Here is a 25,492-nt window from a genome sequence, read left to right as displayed (position 1 = left end):
TCAACGTTCTGAATGAAAAACAATATTTTTAATTGTTCTTTGCTTTTTGTCTTTGTCTTGCAAAAATTTAATCCGGAATCGTTTTTTAATATGTATCTGGCGACATAATTTTTGGTGTTAAATTTAATAAGAAGAAGGTATTAAAAAAGTAACTTTTCCTTTCTTATTTTGCTAAATACAAACACGTTGATCAAAAAAACAAATATAAATAGAACGTCTTTCTTTCTAGGAATTACAAATCATATAATTTGCTGTATTTTTCGAACCGTTCATATTTTTTTGTCATTTCTAGATAAAACCAAATGTTTTAATTATTGTAACTTTTTTTGTTCATTTTTTCAAATTTGTTGGTAGTTGATATAAGATTATTCAACATGTCAAGGCTTATACCAATCAATCTGATTTTATTCCTTTTTTTTCTAGATAATGCCGATCTCTGCAGATTCCAAAGATCGTTTCTTTCGATTTCGCTCATTTCACAGTTCACTTATCAGGACAGATGACACTGTGTCCTCTCGACTCGATCAGTTGCAACCATCTTTAAAAGTCTCAACAACAACATCTGCATATTACAGTCCCTTTAGTTCGGTGTTTGTAACGATGGACCAATTCTCGCGTTAGATTCGTCTTTGCGTCGTGTGTGTTTTGCTGTTTCAAACTTCTAATGTCCCGTTCAACCATAAAATTGCCAAAATACCTGCGTAAATTTTCCAATCATTAAAAATTCAATTTCATCCTGCAAAAAAAATCAACGACAAAAAGTGCATTTCGTGCCGTGTGTGTGTGTGTGTTTGTGGCGTCCGCGGTCAATCCCTTCGGGCCCAGAATCTACAAGAAGATACGGTAGCGGAATGTGTATTGGTTCCATCGGCGGCCAATGTTTTGGTCCACCACATGCTCGCAAACGGACGGCCGTCGGAGAGAGCCCATAGAGAAAGAGCAGAGCACTTTCATTGATGAATGTTCAAACGGTGCGAGCGCGCGTGCTCTGTGTGTATGCGTGGAACGTTAGAGTGATTTATTTTCGTTTAAATTTTTTTTGTACGTCGATGGAGTATCTTATTTAAAATTTGTACGAGAAACGCTACGTTTTACCAACTTGATTTATTATTCGAAAACAAAAAAACTATTCCACAGGTGAAAATTCGTTTTAAATAATATGATATTTACAAAGTTTCACAAAATTTTACATGTATGTAAAAAAAATACTTTCAGAGGATTTCTATTTATTTTTTAATATTTACAGTTAATATAAAGCGCCATTTGGAAACAAAGTTGGTTTGCGATCAATTTTCATTCAATCTACGAATTAACAACTTTAAATCGTTTAGATTGTCCATCTGCACGTTCTTTAAGATTGTCTGATTTTCTCACGAATAGTTAACTGAGTCTTCCAGAGAACGAATAAGGTTAATCGATCAAATGATGATCATGATCATCATCATGTTTGCTCTTTGAAACTTTCAGTTTTGCGCACAAATTTTAAGTCCTAAAAAATCAATTTAATCAGACCATTTTTTTGATCATATTTAAGCCCCAAAAAAATCTCCTGAAATTTGGGAGCAATCGGTGCAGCCGACTTTCCGCAAAGCATTTCAATTTTGTATTTGCATGGAAAACCCACTTTTTTACTCCTGGCAAAAGATAGCAGAAGAAGTCTAGACGTGATTTTTACATTTCAGAGATTCGAGCACCTTGTATCTCCTGCCAGGAGGGAGATAGGTCCATACCACTCTGTGTCCATACTTTCTTCGGGAAATTTTCAGTAAATTTTCTCAATTTTTGAACGCTATTAGTTTTAGTGCAATAGACTGAGAAATTAAAATTACAAAAATCAAATAGCAAAATAGCTGTTTTCATACAAATTCCAATAAAAAAGGTTTTTGTTGTTTCGAAAAGCCAGGTATGCAAAGATTGTGACCAGAAAGTGACTGTTCTGCATATCGAGCCACCCTACTATTTAAAATGAAGCCAGTTTGCATGCCCAATTATTTCCATTCAAAGCTCCATACAATTTTGCGGGTTGGTCATACAAATAAGCATTCGATTTACTTGGTGTCTTGCATAAAGTTGTAGGTTATGTTTGAGACTATTCGAGTAAAAAAGGCAAACAAAAACATAAGTTTGCCGATTTGTTTACAGTTAAGACTCGATTATCCGAAGGCCTTGGCAAAATTTCACTTCGGATGATCAAAACATCGAATAATCGAATCTCGAAATTTTGTTTTGTTTTTTATTTTTGTTTGTTGAGCATAGCCCATTGAAATTTGACTAAAATGGGGTCACAGAATTTGAATTTGATTTGAAAGTAAGAAAATAAAATATACAAAAAAAAATTGTTCGTGATTCGATTATACAAAGTCCCATACAAACCTTCGGATAATCGAACTTCGGATAATAGAAAATTCGGATAATCGAGTCTGGACTGTATTTGACTTTTTGTCAGTAAAAATTAAATTCCCAAAATTTTAAGATGCAAAATCAAATTTGCAATCGAAAGTGCTTTAATACATTGTTCATTATTTCACGTTAGGATGACATTTTTTTAAAATATTGTTTTTTTTTTTGCAATTTATATATACTTTTAAAATTGGTTAAATTTTTTTTGTTAAAAAATAAAACTTTTATAAAATTTTCTGTTCTTTTTTTTAAAGTAATTTCAAAATTTATAATCAAGATAAACATATTGAAATGGCTAAAATCACTTATTTTGGACATTTTCATGTTAGACTAGACCTTTGCTGTTTTTTGGCTATCACCAAAATAGCACTTAAAAATTTAATTAGTTTTAAACCAGCTCAAAAATTTCTTAAATGATTATCAATGCAGAAAATGCATTCTAGATTGCTTTCAGTTGATTAGACTTTTTTTTTATCAATTTTGAAGTTTTTTGGAAATATATTTTTAGGCCCCCGATTTTTCGGACCAATTTTAAAGGGGGTGGACACACACTTCGAAAAATATTTGCAATCGCATTGATGCTTGGTCAACAAATTAAAAATCAATACAATTCAAATTCCAAGCTAGATATTCAAAATAAGTGTCGCAAAATAGCAGTCTTCATGAACGTTTTGCCTTTCTCACTGAGGTAAGGCTATAATCCTGCTCTAAAAATGAACTTTGAATCAAAACGTCGTAGACCCACCTTCATGTATACATATCGACTCAGAATCGAAAACTGAACAAATGTCTGTGTGTATGTGTGTGTGTATGTATGTATGTGACCAACAAACTAGCTCATGTTTCTCGGCACTGGCTGAACCGATTTGACCCGAACCTGTTGCATTCGACTTGGTTTAGGGTCCCATAGATCGAGTTTTATACAGATTGAAGTTTTGATAAGTAGTATAAAAATAACTATAAAAATAACTATATATAAATAATTGTATAAAAATGTGTTTTCACAAATATCCGGATCTCACTTAAATGTATGTAAACTATGTCCGGGTCCATCATCCGACCCATCGTTGGTTAGGTTATCAAAAGACCTTTCCAACGAGCCTAAAACATTGAAGATCTGGCAACCCTGTCTCAAGATATGGCCACTTAAGCGATATTGATGTACTTTTTGGAAGCCGGATCTCACTTAAATGTATGTAAACTATATCCGGATCCACCATCCGACCCATCGTTGGTTAGTTTATCAAAAGACCTTTCCAACGAGTCCAAAACATTGAAGATCTGGCAACCCTGTCTCGAGATATGGCCACTTAAGCGATATTGATGTACTTTTTGGAAGCCGGATCTCACTTAAATGTATGTAAACTATGTCCGGGTCCACCATCCGACCCATCATTGATTAGGTTATCAAAAGACCTTTCCAACGAGTCCAAAACATTGAAGATCTGGCAACCCTGTCTCGAGATATGGCCACTTAAGTGACATTTATGTACTTTTTGGAAACCGGACCTCACTTAAATGTATGTAAACTATGTCCGGGTCCATCATCCGACCCATCGTTGGTTATGTTATCAAAAGACCTTTCCAACGAGTCCAAAACATTGAAGATCTGGCAACCCTGTATCGAGATATGGCCACTTAAGTGTCATTTATGTACTTTTCTGAAGCCGGATCTCACTTAAATGTATGTAAACTTTGTCCGGATCCATCATCCGACCCATCGTTGGTTAGGTTATCAAAAAACCTTTCCAACGAGCCCAAAACATTGAAGATCTGGCAACCCTGTCTCGAGATATGGCCACTTAAGTGATAGCGATGTACTTTTTGGAAGCCGGATCTAAAAAATAGATGAAACTTTTGTACAGCCATTGTTGTGAGGAAGGCTCCAACCACATAGGTGGATTAAGTTAGTTTTTTATAATTAGTTTGTTCTACAAAACACACCGTGCCCAGTCGAAAAAACGTAAAAAGTAGTAGGGAAATGAACCTGATTCAAGACTTTATGATATAAAAAATTCTATCGCTGGAAATTGGGGTTTTCAAAATAACTACGTCTTCCCATATAAAGTAACATGCGTGGAGGCGCATGATGATTCAAGTATTCAACGTTTTTCAAAAAATAAAAAAATGACAGTTTTTATATTTTATGGTACTGAACCAAATTCCAGAATTTGCCGATTTTTTTATAATTTTTTTCACTTGACTTAAACCCAGGGGTGCCCAACAAATATCCCATAAAATCGAAAAATAATCATAAAAAAAGGGTTCCTCTAGACCCCCCTTGGAACAACCTGCAAAATGTCGAGAAAGAGCCCTTCTTTCACGGTGTCAAATATCAGACATACCGATTTTTTATTATTAGGGTCTCGAAAAAATACAAAATACCCCGTGTGGGGTTTGAGTGTATGATTAAGTCGCTTTAAACAAAATATCATGCTGCTCCACGTAATGGAGTTTTATTAAGTAAAATTAGTGGAGACGCGTGGTACTTTAAAAATGTTTTCAAAATTCGACAAAAGCATTGAGATTCGAATCAGTGGAAAGTGATCGCCCTAGTGGGGGAATCGGTGTCACACACCACACCGGTGTGTTTGCTCGCGGTGAGAGACATTGACGTTGAAGCCGAAGCCGCGGAGCAAGAGAGTGTTTAAATCGCATGCACGGAGATGAGACCTAAATCGAGGAACGTCTTCCCATTATAATACGCGCGCCTGTTGGAAACAAGAAGAAACGCATGCGCTTGGAGCACCATCACCGCCAGGTTCGTGAGAATCCGCGAGTATTACGAGTGAGAGAAAAAGAGAGCAGTCCCACGCCCCCAGCCAGCCGTCGTTTGAACGACCTTGTTACGTCCTTCTCTTGACACTTGGACACTTGGCGTTGCTGCAGAAGAGAAAATTTCTTTGCTGAACGACGTCCGGATTGGAAGCGTCCGAGTTGTTGGCTCCGCGGCGTACACCACCGTACACACTGTTCTGGAGGATCGTCGGAACCGCGGATCGTGGTGTCACTGGAGCTGCTGACTGGTACGCGCGCGGGGGCAATCGGGTAGAGAGTCTCGGAACGGGTGGTGCCAACGCTGGATCGTTTCAAAAGGACACGACCGATTTGTACTCAGTGATTTAAGTGTGGTTCGAGGGACTATTTTTTTTTTTTTGGAAAGGGTGGTTTCTGAAGAGTTCTTTCACGGTTCGGGGTGGACGGAACTTTTCGGTGAACCTGCCTCGCGGATCGCGAACCCGTGCGTATCGAGTGCCGAATGGTGTGTCTTACACGTTTTCTTTTCCCACAAAAAAAATATTCTCACACAGATTCCGCGACCTGATTTTTTATCACAGGGAAAAGTGTTCAACCACTTGGCCCAGCACGACAACGACGAGTGTCCAAAAGAAGAAGAAAAAAAAAGCAACGAAGAAATAGAATTACCAACCGCCAGCCATCTGCAACCATGTGAATTAATCGACAGCAGTTTATTTTAATGCAATGAGTGAATAAATCGAAATTCCATAACTGAAGTATAAAGTCAGAGAAAACAAAAAAAAAAAGAGGAAAGCAATCGAAGCACTGAGAACGCGAATCCATTAAAATTGTGCGAGCAAGAAGAAAGAAGTGAAACCGAAGCTAAAAGTGAGATATTTAATTAAAAATAGAACCCATCAGCGCCAGCAAGCAAACAAGCAAAAAATAAAAATCCAAAATTATAAAAGCACATCTAGAAATCAATTTCGGCAAAAGTGGCTCAAGTGGCAGTTTGAAATTGTTCGCTTCTTCCACATTCTTCAACACAAAACAACAAACCACACAACAACCAAGTTCACACACCGCACAGGCCAGTGATCTTCGTGCAAACCCTCCGATATCTCCAGAGCATCACGAAGAGCAACAAACAAAACAAAAAAAAAACCGGCCAACCCCGAAGACAGGAGCGCGAGTGTGTCCGCGGCTCACAGTACACAACCTGTAATCTAATTTAAAACTCTTGTTATTGTTTGTTATTGTTGTTGGTCCCTCCCCGTTTGTGGCGATGATGATGCTGTGCTCCCCGAAAAACCGTGTTTGGTCGTGATCCGGCAGTGCGAACAAAAGGAAGATTTACGCACTTCAACGAACTCGAACTCGACAGCGAGAACGACGACGACGACGACGACCGACGGAACCATCACCACCGGAAGTACTGCCGGGACGAACCAGTGACCTTTGGTGGGTGTCTGTTTGGCGGTGCCTGTGTCCCAACGACGATCATCACCGTGACTGCCATTCTTATCGGATTATTTTTCGAGCTACGGTAAGTGCAAGAATCCTTTGTTCTATCGAATCGTGCGGGGGAGAAGATCTTGTGCATTGTTTTGCGCCGGGCAATTTAAATTGGTTTTAATTTATGAACTTATAAACAACGGAAAAATACGTTGAAATTATCAGGTTGTTCAAAAGTGAGAACTCAAAGGGACTATAGCAACTTATATAAACACTTCAAAGTATTTAAAAGAAAAATAGATTTATAATTTTCTTTTCTAAACATTAATCAGGATTCAATTTGCTTTACAAAGTAAAAATTACAGAGTATTGACAATCCCTAAACAATTGGCCTGATTTTTACGGGATTTTTTTTTGTGTTGCATGAAAAATATATTTAAAAAAATGTCCTGTAGATGTCCTTATATATATGTGTGTGTGTGCGCCGTGCACATCGGTATTGTTTTTCGTACCGTTCCCGCGAAAGTGCAAAATTTACACGAAAATACGCGTTAGTGGGGTGTGAAATTCATTGCATCCGTGTTCTGAACCCGTCTCCTGGCCCGGGAAAGTGATAGTCCGTGTTTTACGACCGTGAGTGAGACAAATCAATCACCAGATTTGACCGAATATCGCGTTCCGCCACGGGCAATTGAAAAAAAGTACAAAGAACTGCTAAGGCATCGTCGTCGTCGTCGCGATCGATGGTCGTTGTATTGTGTCGCGCGGCGTGTGGAAGTGTACCGCGAAGACCATACTGACGCGTGTCGTCGTCGTCCTCGTCACTGTGTCTGTTGCTACGAGAGTCGTGTATAGAAGAGAAGCCGTTGGTGCACGGTGGGGTGAATTGCTAGGAAAGCTACAGAAAAAAAAGTGCTGCAAAGTTTTTTTGGTGAAATTAAAAAGAAGGAAAAATCAAGAAGCGCAACCCTGCTGCATACACAGCCCCCCCCCCCCTCTCTAGTGCCGTTTTTGGGCGTCTGCACCCCATGTTAGGGGCGGCCCAAACGGACTAGGTGGTCGATTCCTTCTACCCGTGAGCGGCTGTTCCCCACGTTAGGGGCGGCTCGAAAGAAGTGGCCGACATCCCCCTCCCCCACCCTTCTTTGAGCGTCTGTTCCCCAGGTTAGGGGCGGCTCAAAGAAACCGGTGTCCTGCTCTATCGTCGAGGTAAGCGTCTGTTCTCCAGGTTAGGGGCGGCTTACAGCAGATAGAGTTCGGACCCCCACCCCTCCCCCATCGAGCGTCTGTTCCCCAGGTTAGGGGCGGCTCGAAACAGCGTCTGTACCCCAGGTTAGGGGCGGCTGAGTAAAAGTCCTTGTGTCGGCGTGGGACTGTAAACAGTACCGGCACGATGGTCCTCCGGCGAGACAGGGGGTTGGTGCAGGCCACACGAACCCGCCGTAAAACACCAGTGCAGGAAGCACACGATGCGAGCCGGACCAATCGGCACGGAACTGGACATCATATGAGGTCCCACGATTGGAAGCTCGGGACGTGGAATTGCAGGTCTCTCAAATTTGACGGGAGTATCCGCATACTTTCCGACATGTTGAGGGTCCGCAAGTTCAGCATCGTAGCGCTGCAGGAGGTTGGCTGGATAGGCGCGGAAGAGGTACAAGCGTACCCAAGGATTGGCTGTACAATCTACCAGAGCCGCGGCGAAAACAAGAGGCTGGGAACAGCCTTTATAGTGCTGGGCGAAATGCGCGATCGCGTGATTGGGTGGACCCCGCTCACCGACCGAATGTGCGTGCTGAGGATTAAAGGCCGTTTCTTCAACATTAGCATCATAAACGTGCACAGCCCGCACTCAGGAAGCGAAGATGACGACAAGGACGCATTTTACGAGCAGCTGAACTGGACGTACAACAGCTGCCCAAAACATGACGTCAAAATCGTCATCGGAGATTTTAACGCTCAGGTTGGCCAGGAGGAGGAATTCAGACCGGTGATAGGAAAGTTCAGCGCCCACGTACGCACGAACGAAAACGGCCTGCGACTGATCGACTTCGCCACCTCCAAAAACATGGCCGTACGAAGTACCTGCTTCCAGCACAACCTCCGAGACAAGTACACCTGGAGATCACCGCAAGGAACGGAATCACAAATCGACCACGTCGTAATCGACGGTAGACACTTTTCCGACATCATCGACGTCAGGACCTATCGCGGCGCCAACGTCGACTCGGACCACTATCTGGTGATGGTGAAAATGCGCCAACGACTTTCCCTGGCGAAAAGCGTTCGGTACCGCCGCCCTCCGCGGTTGGATCTGGAGCGGCTTAAGTTACCGGAAGTCGCATCCCGGTACGCGCATTCGCTGGAGGCTGCGTTGCCAGGGGAGGGTGAGCTGTTGGGAGCTCCCCTCGAGGACTGCTGGAGGAGCGTCAAGGCAGCCATCACCAACGCAGCAGAAAGCACCATCGGATTTGTGGAACGAGGACGACGGAACGATTGGTTCGACGAGGAGTGTCGAGCGATTTTGGAGGAGAAGAATGCAGCACGGAGGGCAATGCTGCAGTACAATCTCCGTGATTACGAGGAGGCGTATGGACAGAAGCGAAGGCAGCAGCACCAGCTCTTCCGAGCAAAAGTGCGCCACCAGGAAGAGTTGGAGTTTGAGGACATGGAGCAGCTGCATCGCTCAAACGAAACGCGCAAGTTCTACAAGAAGCTCAACGGATCCCGAAACGGCTTCACGCCGCGAGTCGAAATGTGCCGGGATAAAAATGGAGCTATCTTGACGAACGAGCGTGAGGTGATTGACAGGTGGAAGCAGCACTTCGATGAACACCTGAATAGCGCAGAAGCAGAGGCAGGGGTCCAAGGCGGCAGGAGAGAGGACTTCATCGGTACAGCGGGAGAAGGAGAGGAGCCAGTTCCCACGATGAGGGAAGTTAAGGATGCCATCAAGAAGCTGAAGAACAACAAAGCAGCGGGTAAGGATGGTATCGGTGCTGAACTCATCAAGATGGGCCCGGAGAAGCTGGCGTCCTGTCTGCACCGACTGATAGTCAGGGTCTGGGAGTCAGAACAGCTACCGGAGGAGTGGAAAGAGGGAGTAATATGCCCGATCTACAAGAAGGGGGACAAGTTAGATTGTGAGAACTACCGTGCCATCACAATCCTCAACGCGGCCTACAAAGTGTTCTCCCAGATCCTCTTCAGCCGCCTATCGCCAATAGCGGAAGGTTTTGTTGGAAGTTATCAAGCCGGATTCGTCATGGGGAGATCAACAACCGACCAAATCTTCACTGTGCGACAAATCCTCCAAAAGTGTCGCGAGTACCAAGTCCCCACGCACCACCTTTTCATCGACTTCAAAGCCGCGTACGACTCAGTCGATCGCGAAGAGCTATGGAAAATTATGGACGAGAACGGTTTTCCCGGGAAGCTGATCAGACTGATCAAGATGACGATGGATGGGGCTAGGTGTTGTGTGAAGATATCGGGTGCGGAATCGGACTCGTTTACTTCACTTGGGGGGCTTCGGCAAGGCGATGGGATCTCTTGTCTTTGTTTCAATGTCGTGCTAGAAGGTGTTATGAGACGAGCGGGCTTCAATATGCGGGGCACGATCTTCAGCAAGTCCAACCAGTTCATCTGCTTCGCCGACGACATGGACATTGTTGGCAGAACGTTCAAGGCGGTTGCGGATGCGTACACCGACTTGAAGCGGGAAGCAGAGAAGGTTGGGCTAAGGGTGAATGTGGCGAAGACAAAGTACCTGCTGGCAGGAGGAACCGAGTCCCTTAGGGCTCGCATTGGACCAAGCGTTACAATCGACGGGGACGAATTCGAGGTAGTGGAGGAGTTTGTATACCTCGGATCGTTGGTAACGTCGGACAACAGCTGCAGCAGGGAAATTCGGAGGCGCATCATCGCTGGAAGTCGTGCCTATTTCGGTCTTCACAAGAGCCTAAGGTCCCGGAAATTCTCCTACATACGAAGTGTTCCATCTACAAGTCGCTGATAAGACCGGTCGTCCTCTACGGGCACGAGACGTGGACAATGCTCGAAGAGGACTTACGAGCGCTAAACGTCTTCGAACGTCGAGTGCTAAGGACCATCTTTGGCGGCGTATATGAGAACGACGGATGGCGGCGGAGAATGAACCACGAACTTGCACAACTCTACAACGAACCAAGCATCCGGAAAGTCGCGAAGGCTGGACGGTTGCAGTGGGCGGGTCATGTTGCAAGGATGCCGGAACGAGCCGACCACTTGAGCCAACGGAACCAGAAGATCAATCCTGCGAAGTTGGTGTTTGTGTCGGAGCCGGTAGGAACAAGACGTAGGGGGGTGCAACGTGCGAGGTGGGTGGACCAAGTGGAGAGCGATTTAGAAAGTGTGGGTGCGCCGCGAAATTGGAGAAATGCAGCCATGGACCGAGCTTGTTGGCGGAGAATCGTGCAGCAGGCCAAGCTAATGGTGTAGCGCCAATAAAAGTAAAGTAAAAGTAAGTAAGTAAGATGTCCTTAAGGAAAGGTTTCTATCACATCTGAAAGTATCATCAAGATTTTATGGCATTTCAAGATTTCGTCGCCGTCGTGCTAACTTGTCGTACGTGCGTTATGGGCCAATTTTGACCTTCACAGATCCCCAAAATTCGATTTCAATCCTGAGATATTCAACGAAATCTGAAAAAAATCCGTGCAATTTTGTCATTTTTCATATGAAAAAAGTTTCTTGTCGTGCTATCTTGTCACCCTGAAAATTGATGTAAGTGCGACAACTGGCCAAAGGGATTTCAGGTCAGAACGCGTTTGACGCACGTACAAGTTAGACTACCATAAAAATTTGCAATTTTAACTCGGGACTTCAGCAACCAACTTCAACCAAACTTCGGGACAATGCACATAATGGTCAGCCAAACAAAACGTGTTTGTTATTGTTTACATTGCGTGCTTTCGTTTTTGATTATTCAAGGTCAAACATTGAAACGCGCTTTTCTCGGAACGTCGAAATAGCGGGTGCGACAAGATAGCACGACCACGTCGATTTGAGAGCGGGACTTGTGCCATTTCAAAAAGTTACTCTTGTATCAACAATTTCTTATTAAAATTAGCATAAAGTTTTACAGAAGTTCCATTTTCATACAATGAAAATCAAACCAATAGTTTCCGAGATATCATGAAATAAAAAAATGAGGTCTGAGAAAAACTACTTATTTACAAAAAAAAGTGGCTGTATCTCAGAAACCAGCAGTTCGACCAACAAATTCAAAAAAATTGAAAGTTTTCCAAGCTTTTCAAACATATTTTTGCAAGTTACTTTTTCCCTAAACTGGGTATTTCTAAATTGCAAAATATTGAACATTTTTCGGAAAATGTCAAAAAATAGTAGACTTATTTTTGATTGCTAATTTGTTTAATAAAATTTAGTTCGACAGAAAATCAGATTTGGCACCATCCTAAACACTACAACAAAAGATACCTTTTAAACCCCTTAAACTTGTTAAAAAATGCGAAAAGTGAAAAAAACTTTTATGATTCAATATTTAGGTAGTTGCAAATATTCCCATCCCCCCCCCCCCCCTCCCCCAACCCTTTTAAAAATGAAATATAATTGTCTGCTTTGATAATCATTTTAGGATGCATTTTTGGGCTGGCTTAAACATATTTTGAATTTTCGTAATATTCCAATGTACAGAACCGCAAAATCTTTTTTTTTCTCGCAAAAAAAACCTCTATACATATTAAGATATTTTGGAAACTTATGATTGCAAAACAAGTGGAAAGGTGTGCAAGGCGATTTAAAACACTTTTTTTTATTCAAATGTTGAAAGCGTGGCTTGTTAATTCGATTTTTCATATTTTTTCTTGTCAAAATGTCAAAATCCACAATTTTTTTATGATTCAAGACAAAACTATTTTCAAAACATAAATTTCAAATTTATGGTAAAGTTTCTCATATTTTTCAAATAAAATATTTTCAGAATTGGTCAAGTTTGAAAACAACTTCTTCTGGCAAAAAGTTCACAGATACAACATGAAAATAAAAAAAAGTCTTTTAAATTTGATTCTTCATCGAATAGTTTGATAAAAAGTTTTAGGAAAATTACGATTTGTGAAAGTATCGCAGAACTTCCAATAGAATTTCATTTTGTATTGTAACTTAAAAGATTATTTTTTTAGTAATTAAAAAAACAAAAAATAGCATTTAGTCATTCCGTTTTCATGTGAAAAATCAAAAAAAGGTTACTCTAATATTTTGTCTGGAATTCTTTACATAGCACGTTTTTAATGTGTAAAAAAATCATCAAATTTTAGAAAAAATATTTTGAGACTGGGAAATTAACAGGACATGGAGATAAAATTACTCAAGTGATCCATAAACAACAGATTTGGATTGTTATTTTTTTTTAACAACAAACGTTACTTAAACCACCTCAGTGATTTTGCGCCTTCCCCGTTAAAAAAAAAATAAAAAAATCTGTTTGTGTTCAATTCAAAAAAAATCCTTATATTGGAAAATTGAAGAATCATGCGGTGAAAGATCACGACGTCATTAGCCGGATCTTTTGCAATTTTTACCCTTTTTGTATTCTTCAAAATTTAGTTTTAGCATAACCGTTAAAGTACTTCATCAAACATAATAATTTTCAATACGGCCTTATCGGACCCCAACCCAGACCTAACGCAACAAACATACACAAAAATCATACCTACACACCTCCACAGAGACATTTGCTCAGAAAATGATTCTGAAGCAGGTATTAGACTACACTCAACCCCCGGTGGTTGGTCACTTATTCGTTTGACAAAGCCAAACTAAAAAGTGACGAACTGTAACTTTTTACACGGCGCTCACGCACACTATGAAACACGTTTGCCAGTGTGTGTGTGAACTCTGTGAAAAAGGGAATCAAACTAAAAAGTGACCCTGTTCGTTTGAGAACAGTTGGTATCAAACCATCGGGGTTTCAGTGTATGACAAACAAACAAACAAACAAACAAACTTTTCGACGGTTTGGCAGTTTGCCTACTTTGGTTCTTTTCCTGCATTTGTTTGCAGAAATTTGGCTTTGTTTGCAAGATTACAAGTTTGTGAGTTTGGCAAACTATCGAACACAAACAAGTGTGTTGTTTGTTTGCCATAGTCTGATGTCTCCCTGAGTTGATGTTTACGTGAAGGTATATATAAGAGGTGCGAAGGCAAAAATGCGTCTATTTTGAAAAAATATCACAATTCTGAAAAAAAACACTCAAAAGAAACATTTTTATTTGCCCCAAAACAAATGTAACCAGGTGAAGGGTTAAATAAACTGACTATTTTTGCCAACTGATAAGCTAAATCGATTGCGTTACGTTGCACTTCACCATTTTACCCAGCACACCAAGACACGTAACGTTTTTTTTACCTAAGAATGAAATTTGGGAAAGGTAACACGTTGCGATAATGATGCTCATTGATGTTATCGTTTGCTGTTTGTAGACGTACACCCTTTGGCAATTTTGATATTTGTGCTGTTATCTTATTTTACTTGTCATGGTGTAGAGAAATATACCGTCAACTGGGGTGAATTGGGACACATGGGGCGAATTGGGACAGCAGTTTAAACCATGTTATAGCACAATATTTTGATTTCTCTGGTTGGTTTCGGATAGAACATACTCAGACCAACAAAATGTGTATATCCATTTCCAAATTTAAGACCTTTAAGTGCTCTAAACACTGCTGTCCCTATTCAGACTGTAGTCCCGATTCACCCCAGATGACGGTAATGTTGTTTCAATTTTAAACACTGACTTTGATTTTTTTGAAGATTTTTGTTACTTTTTCCCTTGCTAATAGCTTAGAATGGCGCCTCGCCTACTTAGCTCGAGCGCATTCTAGAAACGTCCTTCACACACCACACAAAGGAACTCGACACCTTCTATCAAAGGAACCCGTTCGTTAACCCAATTCTACTTTGACTCAACTTGACCCCACCACCACCACGTGATGGGGCAGATGCAACCCCGAAAGGATTCGGGAAAAAGCTCCTTCGCCTGCATCAGCTGCATTCAATGACCTCTTTTGGGGCCACTGACACACGCGGGGTTTGCCTCTCTATTTATCCTATTCTCTCTCTCTCTCTCTATGTTGGTGTGGTGCACTTTTGCTCTCCCCCTCTCTCGATTGTTCTCTGGAAAAAGGATGCACTTTTCCTCGCCGCGCTCGTACAGGTTATTGCACCACGTGAAGACTTTACTCTTGTGGGTGATGTAACGTAACGGGAAAATGTTACGACAGGTTTTCCAAACTTGCGTTCAATTTACGTCAGAGTAAGGAAAACTGCATTTCATCCCAAGGCAGCTTCTAGAACTCAGTTTTCATCGGCAAGTAGAAGAAAAACCTTGCTGGTGTTTGCACAAAATCGCTTTTTGTTTACGTTTTTCACTCTGTGATGGTTGACCTGATCTGTCCCGAGACAAACAAATCAGTTGCCTGCAGTGGCACGGCTGACAGCATCCGCGGAGGGCGTGCTAAAAATTGTTATTATTTTCATTTTTCTTAATCTCAACTCAACGGTGTTTACCAATGCAGTTCTCAGTGGCATCAGGTGGGATCCTGATTGGCTTTGTTTGGAAATATTTTGTTTTGCTTTTCAAGTTATTCATTCGGCTTATTTCAATACACATTTTTTTATTGAGTTGTTCCTGGACCTGGACTTGATTTGATAATCTTGATTGAGAAATATTTTCCAAATATCTTTCGTTTGTTTGTTTAAAGTTTCTTTCACCACTTTATTTTTAAAATCACTGTAGACTTTCTTGAAAAGTATTTTTCGAAGGATTTTCAATGTGTAATTTTTAGACTGATCCTCATAAAATTTCATCAACTGTTTATGTCTTTGTTTTTCGAGCTAAGCAACCTACCATATGCCACCACATTTGTGAAAGCCCAGAGGAATACTCAAATGAAAGTGACACGGAGGTCCTTAAACTCAGAAAATCACACTCGCACACACACGTACGAGGCTTCTGTAATTAGGTAACGTAAATTTTACTGTCTGTCACGGCTTTGTCGCCACTTTGGCCACAATACTGATATATAATGTGGCCGGCTAGCAGCGTGGCGTGAGCGGGGGTGACGGGAGAGCCAAATTCAAAGCCAAGATCATTGCCAACCGTTTCTAGAGATTTCTGAATGGGACTTGGTGAAGGAGGAATTAAACCACCTAATGGGATGTACGGAAAATTGAAAAAAAACATCGAAGGTAAATTAAAATTCAAAATGTATGGTTAACACACACTTGGATTTTTTTTACCGAATTCGGTAAAGTTCACGGAATTTCAACTGCTGAACTGAAACTGAAATTTACCGAATCCTTCAAAACTTACAAAAAATCGTGAGTGTAGTTCATTATTGTTCTTCGTACAAACGAAAATCAGTAAAAAAATAGTATTTTTACCGATCAAAACTATGAATTACAGATTTTTCAACTACCGAATTCGGTAAAAAAAAGTGTTCAGACTGTTTAATAATTAATTTTAATTGTTGCGTTTTTTTTCTGAAAAAAAAAAAATCTTGCTGGGAAAATTTTCATATATTCCAATCATTTAAACACATTATTTTCAAACAATTTTATGAAAACTTGCTTGCTTTCCTTCTAGCAATTTGTTACTAAGATTCAGTTGAGAACATCTTTTAGGGGATGCAATTGAACGTCGAAGTTCTGATATGGCAACGTATGATGTTAGATGAAGTTATATAAAATAATTTAATTTTATATTTTCATGAATTCTTAGAAATTCACCTAAAATTTTAAAAATATTTTCAATGGCTCTAGGCTGGTACAAATTTTATTTATAGTTTTTGTCTCCCCCCCTTGATGGGAGGGTCCGAAAAATCAGAGGGCAAAAAAATATTTTTTCAAAAAACTTCAAAATTTCAATGGAAATTTAAGTACAATCAACTGAAATCAATTTAAAATGCGTTTAGAATCACTTTTAGCATGTTTGAGTTAATTTAAAAATCTTTTGAATTTTTAAAAAATTTCGATGTTTAAGTTTTTTTTCGCTTAAATTTTAGTTTTTGTAAAATCTTTCATTTAAAAAAAAATGATTGCAAAACAACTGAACTAGTGTAAAATGCATTTTAAAACACTTTTTCTATGAAACTATGGCTTGTTATTTCAATAATAATATTTTACTTTTGAAGATTTTCTTCTGATGTAATCATCATCGTTGCAACTGGTTTAAATTTGTTTCATTTTCGAGGTTAGATGTTTCGGGTTTGCTCGCAATGAAAAATAGTCAAGATCATCAAAATAAAAAAAAAATCAATCTCAACAACTTTTTAACTGCCCGTCTAGCCGTCTAACTTTTATCCGATTTCGATTTTCCCAAAATCTCATCTCCCAACTGCCCTTCTTTTCGTCGCGAAATTCTCAGCACGAAAAATTGCCGATCTCTATCTCGTGTCTACACAACTCCTGTGAGAATTCTTTTCCTCTTTCCTTACCGCATCCACAATCTTTAACGGAGCGTAGCCACAAAACTCTCACGTTCTTTTTTTTAGGTTTTTCTGAGCACACAAAAGAATCTTCAGCGAGTGTTCGCGGACGAGGAAAAGAGAAGGTGTGACCGAAAGAGAATGTTCTTGCTAGAAGAAGAGAAGTCAAAAGCTATAGCGACGGTCGCTATATCCTCTGACATTTTGGTGCAGGAATCATCAAATGATAGTTTTTTCTATCAACAACACTGGTTGAAAATTTGGTTAATTGAATATTATTTCTTTTTTGAGTAATTTTACCAAAATAATGTTTTAAAATTTGAAAATTTCACCAGTTCAAATTTAACAAGCTTTTAACACAAAACCTGTCAACATTCCCAGAGCGTTCTTTTATTACGTAACGCAGTAGGGGGGAGGGAGGGTCGGAGTTCGTGTCACGCTCCATACAATTTTTTTAAAATTTGTATGGAAATTTTGTTACGAGGGGGGAGGGGGTCTAAAAATCAGATTTTTTGTGTTACGTAATAAAAGAACGTTCTCTAACTTGTTGAAACTGTCCCAATTGGGTAATAAAGCCATAAGTCAATTTTTATGTACAACGGTAAAAAAACACGATTAAAACCCATTTCTGATCACTTTTTTTCATTTAAGCGCAAAAAAAAAAATTACAAGACTACATTTTTTCGGTGGATCAACTATGGTCCCCTCGGCACGAGCTGTCAAGTAGGACCTTTTCTGTCAAGAAGGACCGTGAAGTATTTTTTTTTTTTGAAATTGAGTTTGAAATCCATTTTGAATTCTTTGCGGTTGTTCAAAGGGTTATTGTTCTCAGAAAAATAAGCTTTATCGTTATGAGCAATGGTATCACAAATTTAAACTTCATTTTAGGACCCAATTTAAAGATGTAATTTCACTAGAAGCTATTGAACTTCGATATTGATTAAGAAACCTTCTTCCATAAGAAATCATCAGAAGACCCAACTTCTTCTGCCTTGGGGATCGCTGCCAACGGTGCCACCACAGTGTATCCACCAAAACGTCAATTATATAATTAGAATCTCAATGTCTAGATCGTAAGCTGATCCGCGCTATTATTAGCCACGGGGCGAGCGATATAAACAGAGAGAGAGAGACAGTGACATTGTACCAAAGATCCGATCGTTGTCGCCGATGAGGTTGGTTGAGTTCGCCCAGTCCCAACCATGCCTAGGGGGTACTGCTAATTGGGTGCACCGCGCAGATCAGCAGGTAAAAAATACTTCGGATTCCGAGTCAGTCATCACCGATGCATGTGATTCGAGAGAGGCGGCGATGTCGCCACCGTGGCCACGACGAAGAAAGAGGGCGTGTGATCTCGGGTGGGGGCAGCTCAAATCCGCTATTCTGGGTTCTATACGTCACGGTGTCATGTTCTTGTCTAGGTTTTATAGACAGCGTGATAAATACGACTTATGTAAGAAGTTGCTGTCTTGTTTGTTCCAAAACTTGCGCGTCACAACGAATTAATGGAGGAACTGCGGTGACATTCAAAAATTTTCGGAGAGGGCACCGAGTGGGTCAATCGACACCAATTGGGCGAAACTGTTCTGGAGAAGGAGGAGCAATCAACACACGAGTGGTGTGCGAGCATTGATGCTCGAATGAAAGTGAAAATTACGGAATTGCTTAATTGGACTTGCACGCGATCGAAACGTCAGTCTAGACACGTAACAGTGGAGGCAGCCAATCCAATATTAGCTACGTAGTTTGCTGACGGTCGACGATTGCTAGAACGACATGAAACGTGGATGTTCTAGTGACGTCTGACGACGATGGAGGCGCGTGGTACTGAAAAACCTAATTCTAATTTGTCTAATCTAATCTTATCTAATCTAACACAAACGCATCCAGTCCAATGAAAGCATGCTGGAAAGTCTTGTGATAAGATTACGCCCCAAGCACTTTTCTTGTCAATATTAATAATTGCAGTACATCCGAGAATACTCGAAAATGTAATACAAAAATCAAAGCGGCCAGCCCTACTGCGTTGTGTTTACCGCAGAGAGGATTCTGTGAACGGATCACATTTCACAGAATCTACAGGGGAGAAAGAATGCGTGAACATACCGTACCAAACGCTCCGAATCAGTTAGGTGTGGTGTGTTAGTGTAAATCTGGCAGATAATATATTTTTAGGGTGAAAGTGGAATTGGGAAAATTGGGATCGACGAAGCGGAGAGTGGGGAATGGGTAGGAGGGTTACCCAAGTAGCACTCATAACTTGTCGACTGTTGAATAATAGTTAGACAATTGTTTTTAATAAACATACGAGAAAAAATCTGAACATAACTTAAATAACAGTTTTTTTCACTGCTTGTATAACTGACTAATGTAACTGTCGTGTTTTGTGCCACAAAAGTGTTTAAACACAGTCAACTTCACTCTTTTCCAACAAAACACAACATAGGAAAAATTCTCACCTGTTTGGAGGGTTCCATCCAATTTGCTGATTTACACTGTTTAAACAACTTATTTTGGAACACCTTTGATAGAAACTTGCTTGCTCACTTCCGTTTGAGGTATTTATCACTTGATTTCAGTCGAAAACGCTTTTTATGAGCTGTAATTAAACGTCAAAATCCTGATATGCCATGATCGTGTTCCCTCATCTGCATTGTTTTCCTCGAAAACAGTTTGTTGAATAAGGATAATATTGCACTGTTTTTTTTCACTGCTTATCTAACATTGTCATGTGACGGCATCTTCTGAAAAATGGGCGTGGCCAACCATTTTATAAATAACCTTAGGGTTTCTCGCTTTGTTACACAAATGTTATCGGAGAATAGGTAATATAACTGATATTCAACAAACATATTCAACTTGACATAGCGTGTTGTTAGGTGGTGTAAAATTGTACGTGAGGTATTTAGAGTTTCAATAATGTTTATTTATCGAAGATTGCAATAATTTTAATTGTTGACCGATTAGTTTGAAACCTTATTGCCGGTAAAAGCTACAAAAATGTCAGCTTATGGAGTTCATGATAGAGAAAATAACAAATTTAAATCACACAGATTTCAATGTTGCTCCGTGGTACGGTAATAGAAATGACAGTTGAAACGGTTTGTTATAACTAAGTTGTATATTGGAGTTATAAAAGCTGACTTGAAACAAACTTATTTAACTTAATTTCCAATGACAGCTTTTTCTGGAGTTAAGTTGTATAGCTCACTGCTGTATAACAAAGCTGACAGCAGCCTTCTTATTGACGTTTAGGCCAGCTTCTTTACTATGAAGCCTCGTGGAGAGATGTGGAAGCGCGCCTGGACCTGCCGTGGAGATAACAACAAATCGTCGAAGTCATCGGATCGAATCTTGGGAAAGACGAATTTCATCAAAAAAGGAAAATCTAAAAGTTCGCCATGAAGAGGGTTTCACAAGAATCACAGTTAGAGAGCGCGAAAGGATTTTTTTTCATGCAATTTCTATATTTTTCTAAATAAATCGGGCAGAAACAAGCGTACCAAAATAGTCAGCGATACTATTCATATTGGCTTCGTCGTTGATTAAAATTCTGATAAGAACTGTTTGTTTACATGTAAGTTGGGTAACGATTAGACAACTGTTTTCAATCTATCTTTCCTTTTCAGTGTGCGCTTTGATTTGACAGCACAGCCGTTAACCACGCCCCCTTTTTTCGTTGAATCTCTTGTTAGCTAGCACAGTGTTGTCAGATACATTTGTACAACTTGCTCTGATAACTTGCATCTTATTCTGGCAAGTTATACAACAGAAAAAAGTGCGCTTTTTCCAATGCACAGGAGTTGTAGAACAAGTTTTGGTAACGAGGCCGTTCGGTTATACAACCAGTTAGGAAATACGTTTATCTGACAAAGTGTGTTGCTTGGGTATTTATTTTATTTTATAATAATATAAGAGAAAATAATCATCTAGCAAATAGTGATGGAAAGATCTCTCCAAGAATCTGCATATCTTCAAAAGACACAGCCAGATTGTGCCCCAATCGCCAGGAAATCAGGCAAGATTTCCTCGGCATCTGCGCGTTTGAGGCTCTTACTCAGCTAAGCGAGGTCTTCTCGGATATGCAACAGATCAGTAACAGCTCCTGGTTTTGCTTAATTCACAAAAGGAATCGATATCCGGATATCTTTACCATGTCCACCTTTTCACTTACACTCACAAGTTCATTCAAAACTAGCCGATAAGACTTTGACGGAAATCCTCAGAAGACGAAAAAAACGCGGAACGAAAAGTCAAACCAACCGGTTGCGATTATAGCTTACTTCGATCCCTCCTGAAAAACCTAATTCTAATTTGAACAAAAAATCCATTTCAACAAAACTACATATTCCTAAATTACAATTTCAAATCAAAACTGTCTGTAACGAAGATGTCCAGACTCGTCTTTGATTTCAGTGTACAATCAACAATGAATACAATTAAACCAGATCAGCCGGTTCCTACACCAGGTTTGTCGTCACACCTCATCTCGATCATATGACTGGTGCGCCATCCATTGAGGAAAAAAACCAGCGAGAGAAAAACGCATTTCCCACGCGCGAATAAAATTAAGATGTTAAAAATATAATAATCCAAACACGAGCTGGCAATCGCAGACAAAAACAAAGAACATCACAAGACGGTCCCCGATACAAACAAAAGTCGACGCAACGTTCGCGAAAAACAAGCGGCCGAAATTCAAAACACCATAAATTTGAATGATCATTTTTTTTTGCACACTCAAAAAAAAAACGCCGTTGACGTCTGCCCAACAACAGGACTTGAACGACGAGAACGATTCTCAGGACGACGCATCTTAAGATATGACTTCAACTAGTAAGAATGGGCAATCCATAAACTCCGTAACGATGGGGATGGCGCCACAAAACAAGATGGACGATTTGATCATGTGGTTTTGATATTTAAAGATCGGTTAATGAGTGTCGAACCACACTGACAGTAATTTCTTCAAGAGAAGAAAAAAGAGAGAAAAAGACGCTCCATTTGATGAGCATTGACCGTGGTGTGAGATTGTAAAGCATCCGAGAAATGAGCCGTTGACATTCGCTTGATTTAGCGGCATTAAACACGTTGTCACATGCGAACCATGCTGATGTGCGTGTGATCGATGGGGACGCTTGGTATGCGGTGATGAGCTTGGTGATTAGATTAGCTTGACAATTTCGAAGTGCTGTCATCAGGCCTGCAAATTGTTTCCAACCCAGCGTACACATGAAGCAAACCAAATTGTCAGTTCACCGCTAGCATGTGACTGTAAGCCTACTGTGTCCGTTCAACCACTGCCGCCCAGGAAGATGCTGTGTCCTATCCCTCGCCTAGACCAGACAAAAATCCATGATAAAGCTGTCAGACCAAATCTGTCAGACCAAGACTGTCAGACCAAAGAGCAAAAAGTAAACAATCTTGGTATTCAACGTAGGTGCACACAAATCAAAAAAATTAGAAAGAATTTTATTTTTTCATTTCAGTGACTGGTTTTGGACTGCACAATTGAATGTACGTCAGAAAATGATTAAACCGTGCGGCGGCCTGTATACCGACAATTAAATAAGCAGTTAAAAGCCTTATTCTTCCAATTTAATTTTGGATCGCGTTTTCGGTTTACACCTGAACAATCTTGAAATTATTTATACGGATTTGTGATTCCTCTCTTTCCATCATTCCCTTGCTGCCGCCTGACTCGTGCCAGTCGGATGCTGGAGAATGAGAGACGTGAAAAAATGAGCTACACTCACTCAATTCGTGTCGTATGACTGACTCGTAAAATCCTCTTTAAACACTATTTTGACTATTTTTAAACAATTGAATGGATGTAGACTGTGCAAAACACTTAAAACAACCATAACTTATATTGAAAATTACATTTCCACGCATAAATACCAACTTTTTGTGTAAAAACTTGTTTCTTTATGTGTATGCGTGCAATGTCGAATGAGCGTTGGTCGACTACTGCCTCGAATTGCAGCTGCTCAATGAGCTAGGGCACTCACGACTGCACCGGGTTTGTTTATGTCACGATTTTGCGGTTCAGTGAATGGATCTGAAAAATTCGTGTATGCGTCGCCGATTTTCGCGTCATGACCCCTGACATTCTCAGCTCTGGCTGTCATGATACTCTTTGGTAATCCAAATTAAATTTGATATCTAATATTTAATATTTTATACTTATAAATTCTCTACTGAATATTTTACTGATCGATTTATATCTTTGGAACCCCAATTTAGAATGCAATGATAAATACTTGCAGTAATTTTATTTAAAATATGCATTTTTCAAATTGTGTAACACATTTTGAGAAAGTTTGAATGGAATAACACACACAATCAACCGAAAACAATTCGAAGGCATCTTCATGCCCAGATTTTTACTTTTTGTTAGCTTTTCAACTTTAGGCTTGAAAGGCGTTTGACTTTTGTTTGTTGGACGTTGCAATGAATCTCTCCCATAGCTGGGTAGCAGAAATCAATAGAAGATTTTATCAGAACGAGTTGGATAAATACTTTGAGTGCCAAAAAGGCAAATTTTGCGACGAGTTGAATAAAACATTATTGCAATTCCAGAAAACAGTACCAAAATGTATTTTTTTTTATACATGTGCTGAAAAGCTGAAATCGATTCAAAAGTTCCGACAGAGTCGGCTGAATTATATTTTCAGATTAAAGTTAACTTTTTTAGGCTGCTGCAATAAATTTGAATTGCTTTTGTAGTTGAGTAGGGCCCCCACTTTGAAAATGATAAAAATTTCAAATGAATAATGAAAATATGTGAAAAAAGTGTAAAAAATATCAAGGATGATTAAAAAATAATCCTACAAACTGGCCAAATGAATATTTGAAAATTTGTATCTTGAGAAGCGATTTTCTAATCGTTTTGGTGTCTTCGACAAACTTGCAGTAGGTTTTGATTTAGACTGTTCAGAAAAAAAACGTCTTCAGTCGGGTGGATCCAGGTTTAACACCACATTCTGCTTACAGGGTGGCCACTCAAGTCGGGAAAAAGTCGGGAATTTATGATTTTTTGTCAAAAAGTCGGGAAAAGTCGGGAATACTGAGCATACTTGATTGAAAATTATTTTTTAACTCTTGAATAACTTTGTAATATTTTGTAAAATTTTCAAATTGAATTCACTCATTTCTGCTTTAGTAACTTACTTTAAATTTAAGGTTCTTTTCACTTTTTCAATATATTTGAGTATAGAAAAGCTGTTAAAGGCATTCAAAATCTTAATGAATATTGGAGTCTTAGACAATTTTTTTTATAATATTTTTTATGAATCAAATGATCGCTTTAATTTTTGTTCATCAAACAAGAGGTAAAGTTAATGAAAAACTAAAATCAAAATATAACATAATGGCCAGCTTAGAATTATGATTCTATTTCATTTTGTCACTTAATTGGATATTTGGTAACAGATTCCAACTTGAGTTTGGCAATGGTTTTTTTGGTGAATATTTTTAATTGTTTAACTAAATTCATTTAGTAATTTAAAATATTTTTTTTTCCAAATGTTGCCCTTGACCTTTTTTTTGTGAGTATGGCTAAATTACCTACCATAGATAAAGCTTGATTTTCAGTTTTCGGAAAACCTAAATATCGAATAAAATCCAAAATTGAAAAACTTTTTTACGTTTTGGAAACATAAAGAAAAAATTTAAATTGCAAAAAAATCCAAGAAATTTTTAGTTATTGCTAAATTGTTTAAAAAAATTGTTTCTTCAATTATTTTGCTTAAAATAAGTGGGAAAACATAAAATCATATCAAACTTTATTTTCATGGAAAAAAACAGTTAAATACTGACCACTAGATAAATTGAAATTGATTAGAAAATTTAATATAAAAAAATACAAAATTAAAATTTTAAATTTTATGAATTTCTTGACATTTTTCTAAATCCTTTGAATGAATAATAACAGCAATTATGTTTCAATCATTCTTTGATTTAAATTGATGATGAAGTTTTGAAAAATTGGAACGCTATTTTAAGTTCAGTTATCTTTAACTTTTTGTCATTTTCAGTTGAAACTATACGTTTGCCAATTTAAAAAATAACATGGAAGTTATAAGTATTGTTGAACTTTCGAGACTTCCATCATTGTCATGATTTTTCCTTCAAAGATATAAATTTTGCGTCGCTTTCAATATTTTGACAAAATTCCTTCAACAAGTTGTTTAGAATAGTGCCCTACACATGCTGATTCATTTTGGTAACGATTATCCCATTCCTTGTTAAGTTATGAAAATCGTCATTAATCAATGATTGCCAACTAGGACGTCAATGACTGTGCCACAAAAGTTTATAAATTTTGAAGCACAATTGATTTAGATCAAAAATTCCTTCAGTGGCTTCAAGAAGGCAACAACCGGCTCATGCTGATTCCTTTTGGTGCTGA

The 25,492-nt window shown here is 39.2% G+C and overlaps 1 protein-coding gene across 14 annotated transcripts in view; it reads left to right on the top strand.

Moving 5' to 3' along the window:
- Nucleotides 1–518: 518 nt before the first annotated feature.
- LOC6031027 (glycogen-binding subunit 76A) overlaps nt 519–25,492 on the top strand; it is a 43,807-nt gene continuing 18,833 nt past the window's right edge. For 2 of the 14 annotated variants that reach the window (XM_038265316.1, XM_038265305.1), the window contains exons 1-2: nt 650–701; nt 6,475–6,685. In XM_038265316.1, the coding sequence (XP_038121244.1) occupies nt 665–701; nt 6,475–6,685 (248 nt within the window). In that variant the 5' untranslated portion in view covers nt 650–664. Of the gene's footprint in view, nt 702–825; nt 844–5,039; nt 5,162–5,234; nt 5,449–5,507; nt 5,527–5,711; nt 6,686–25,492 lie in introns of those variants that run through there. The other 12 variants (XM_038265315.1, XM_038265308.1, XM_038265314.1 and 9 more) reach the window with 12 other exon arrangements.

Source organism: Culex quinquefasciatus, chromosome 3 (genome assembly GCF_015732765.1).
Source record: "Culex quinquefasciatus strain JHB chromosome 3, VPISU_Cqui_1.0_pri_paternal, whole genome shotgun sequence".
In the NCBI taxonomy this organism is placed as follows: domain Eukaryota; kingdom Metazoa; phylum Arthropoda; class Insecta; order Diptera; family Culicidae; genus Culex; species Culex quinquefasciatus.
Note: the sequence above shows the minus strand (reverse complement) of the source record. Positions and strands in the feature narration are given on the sequence as shown.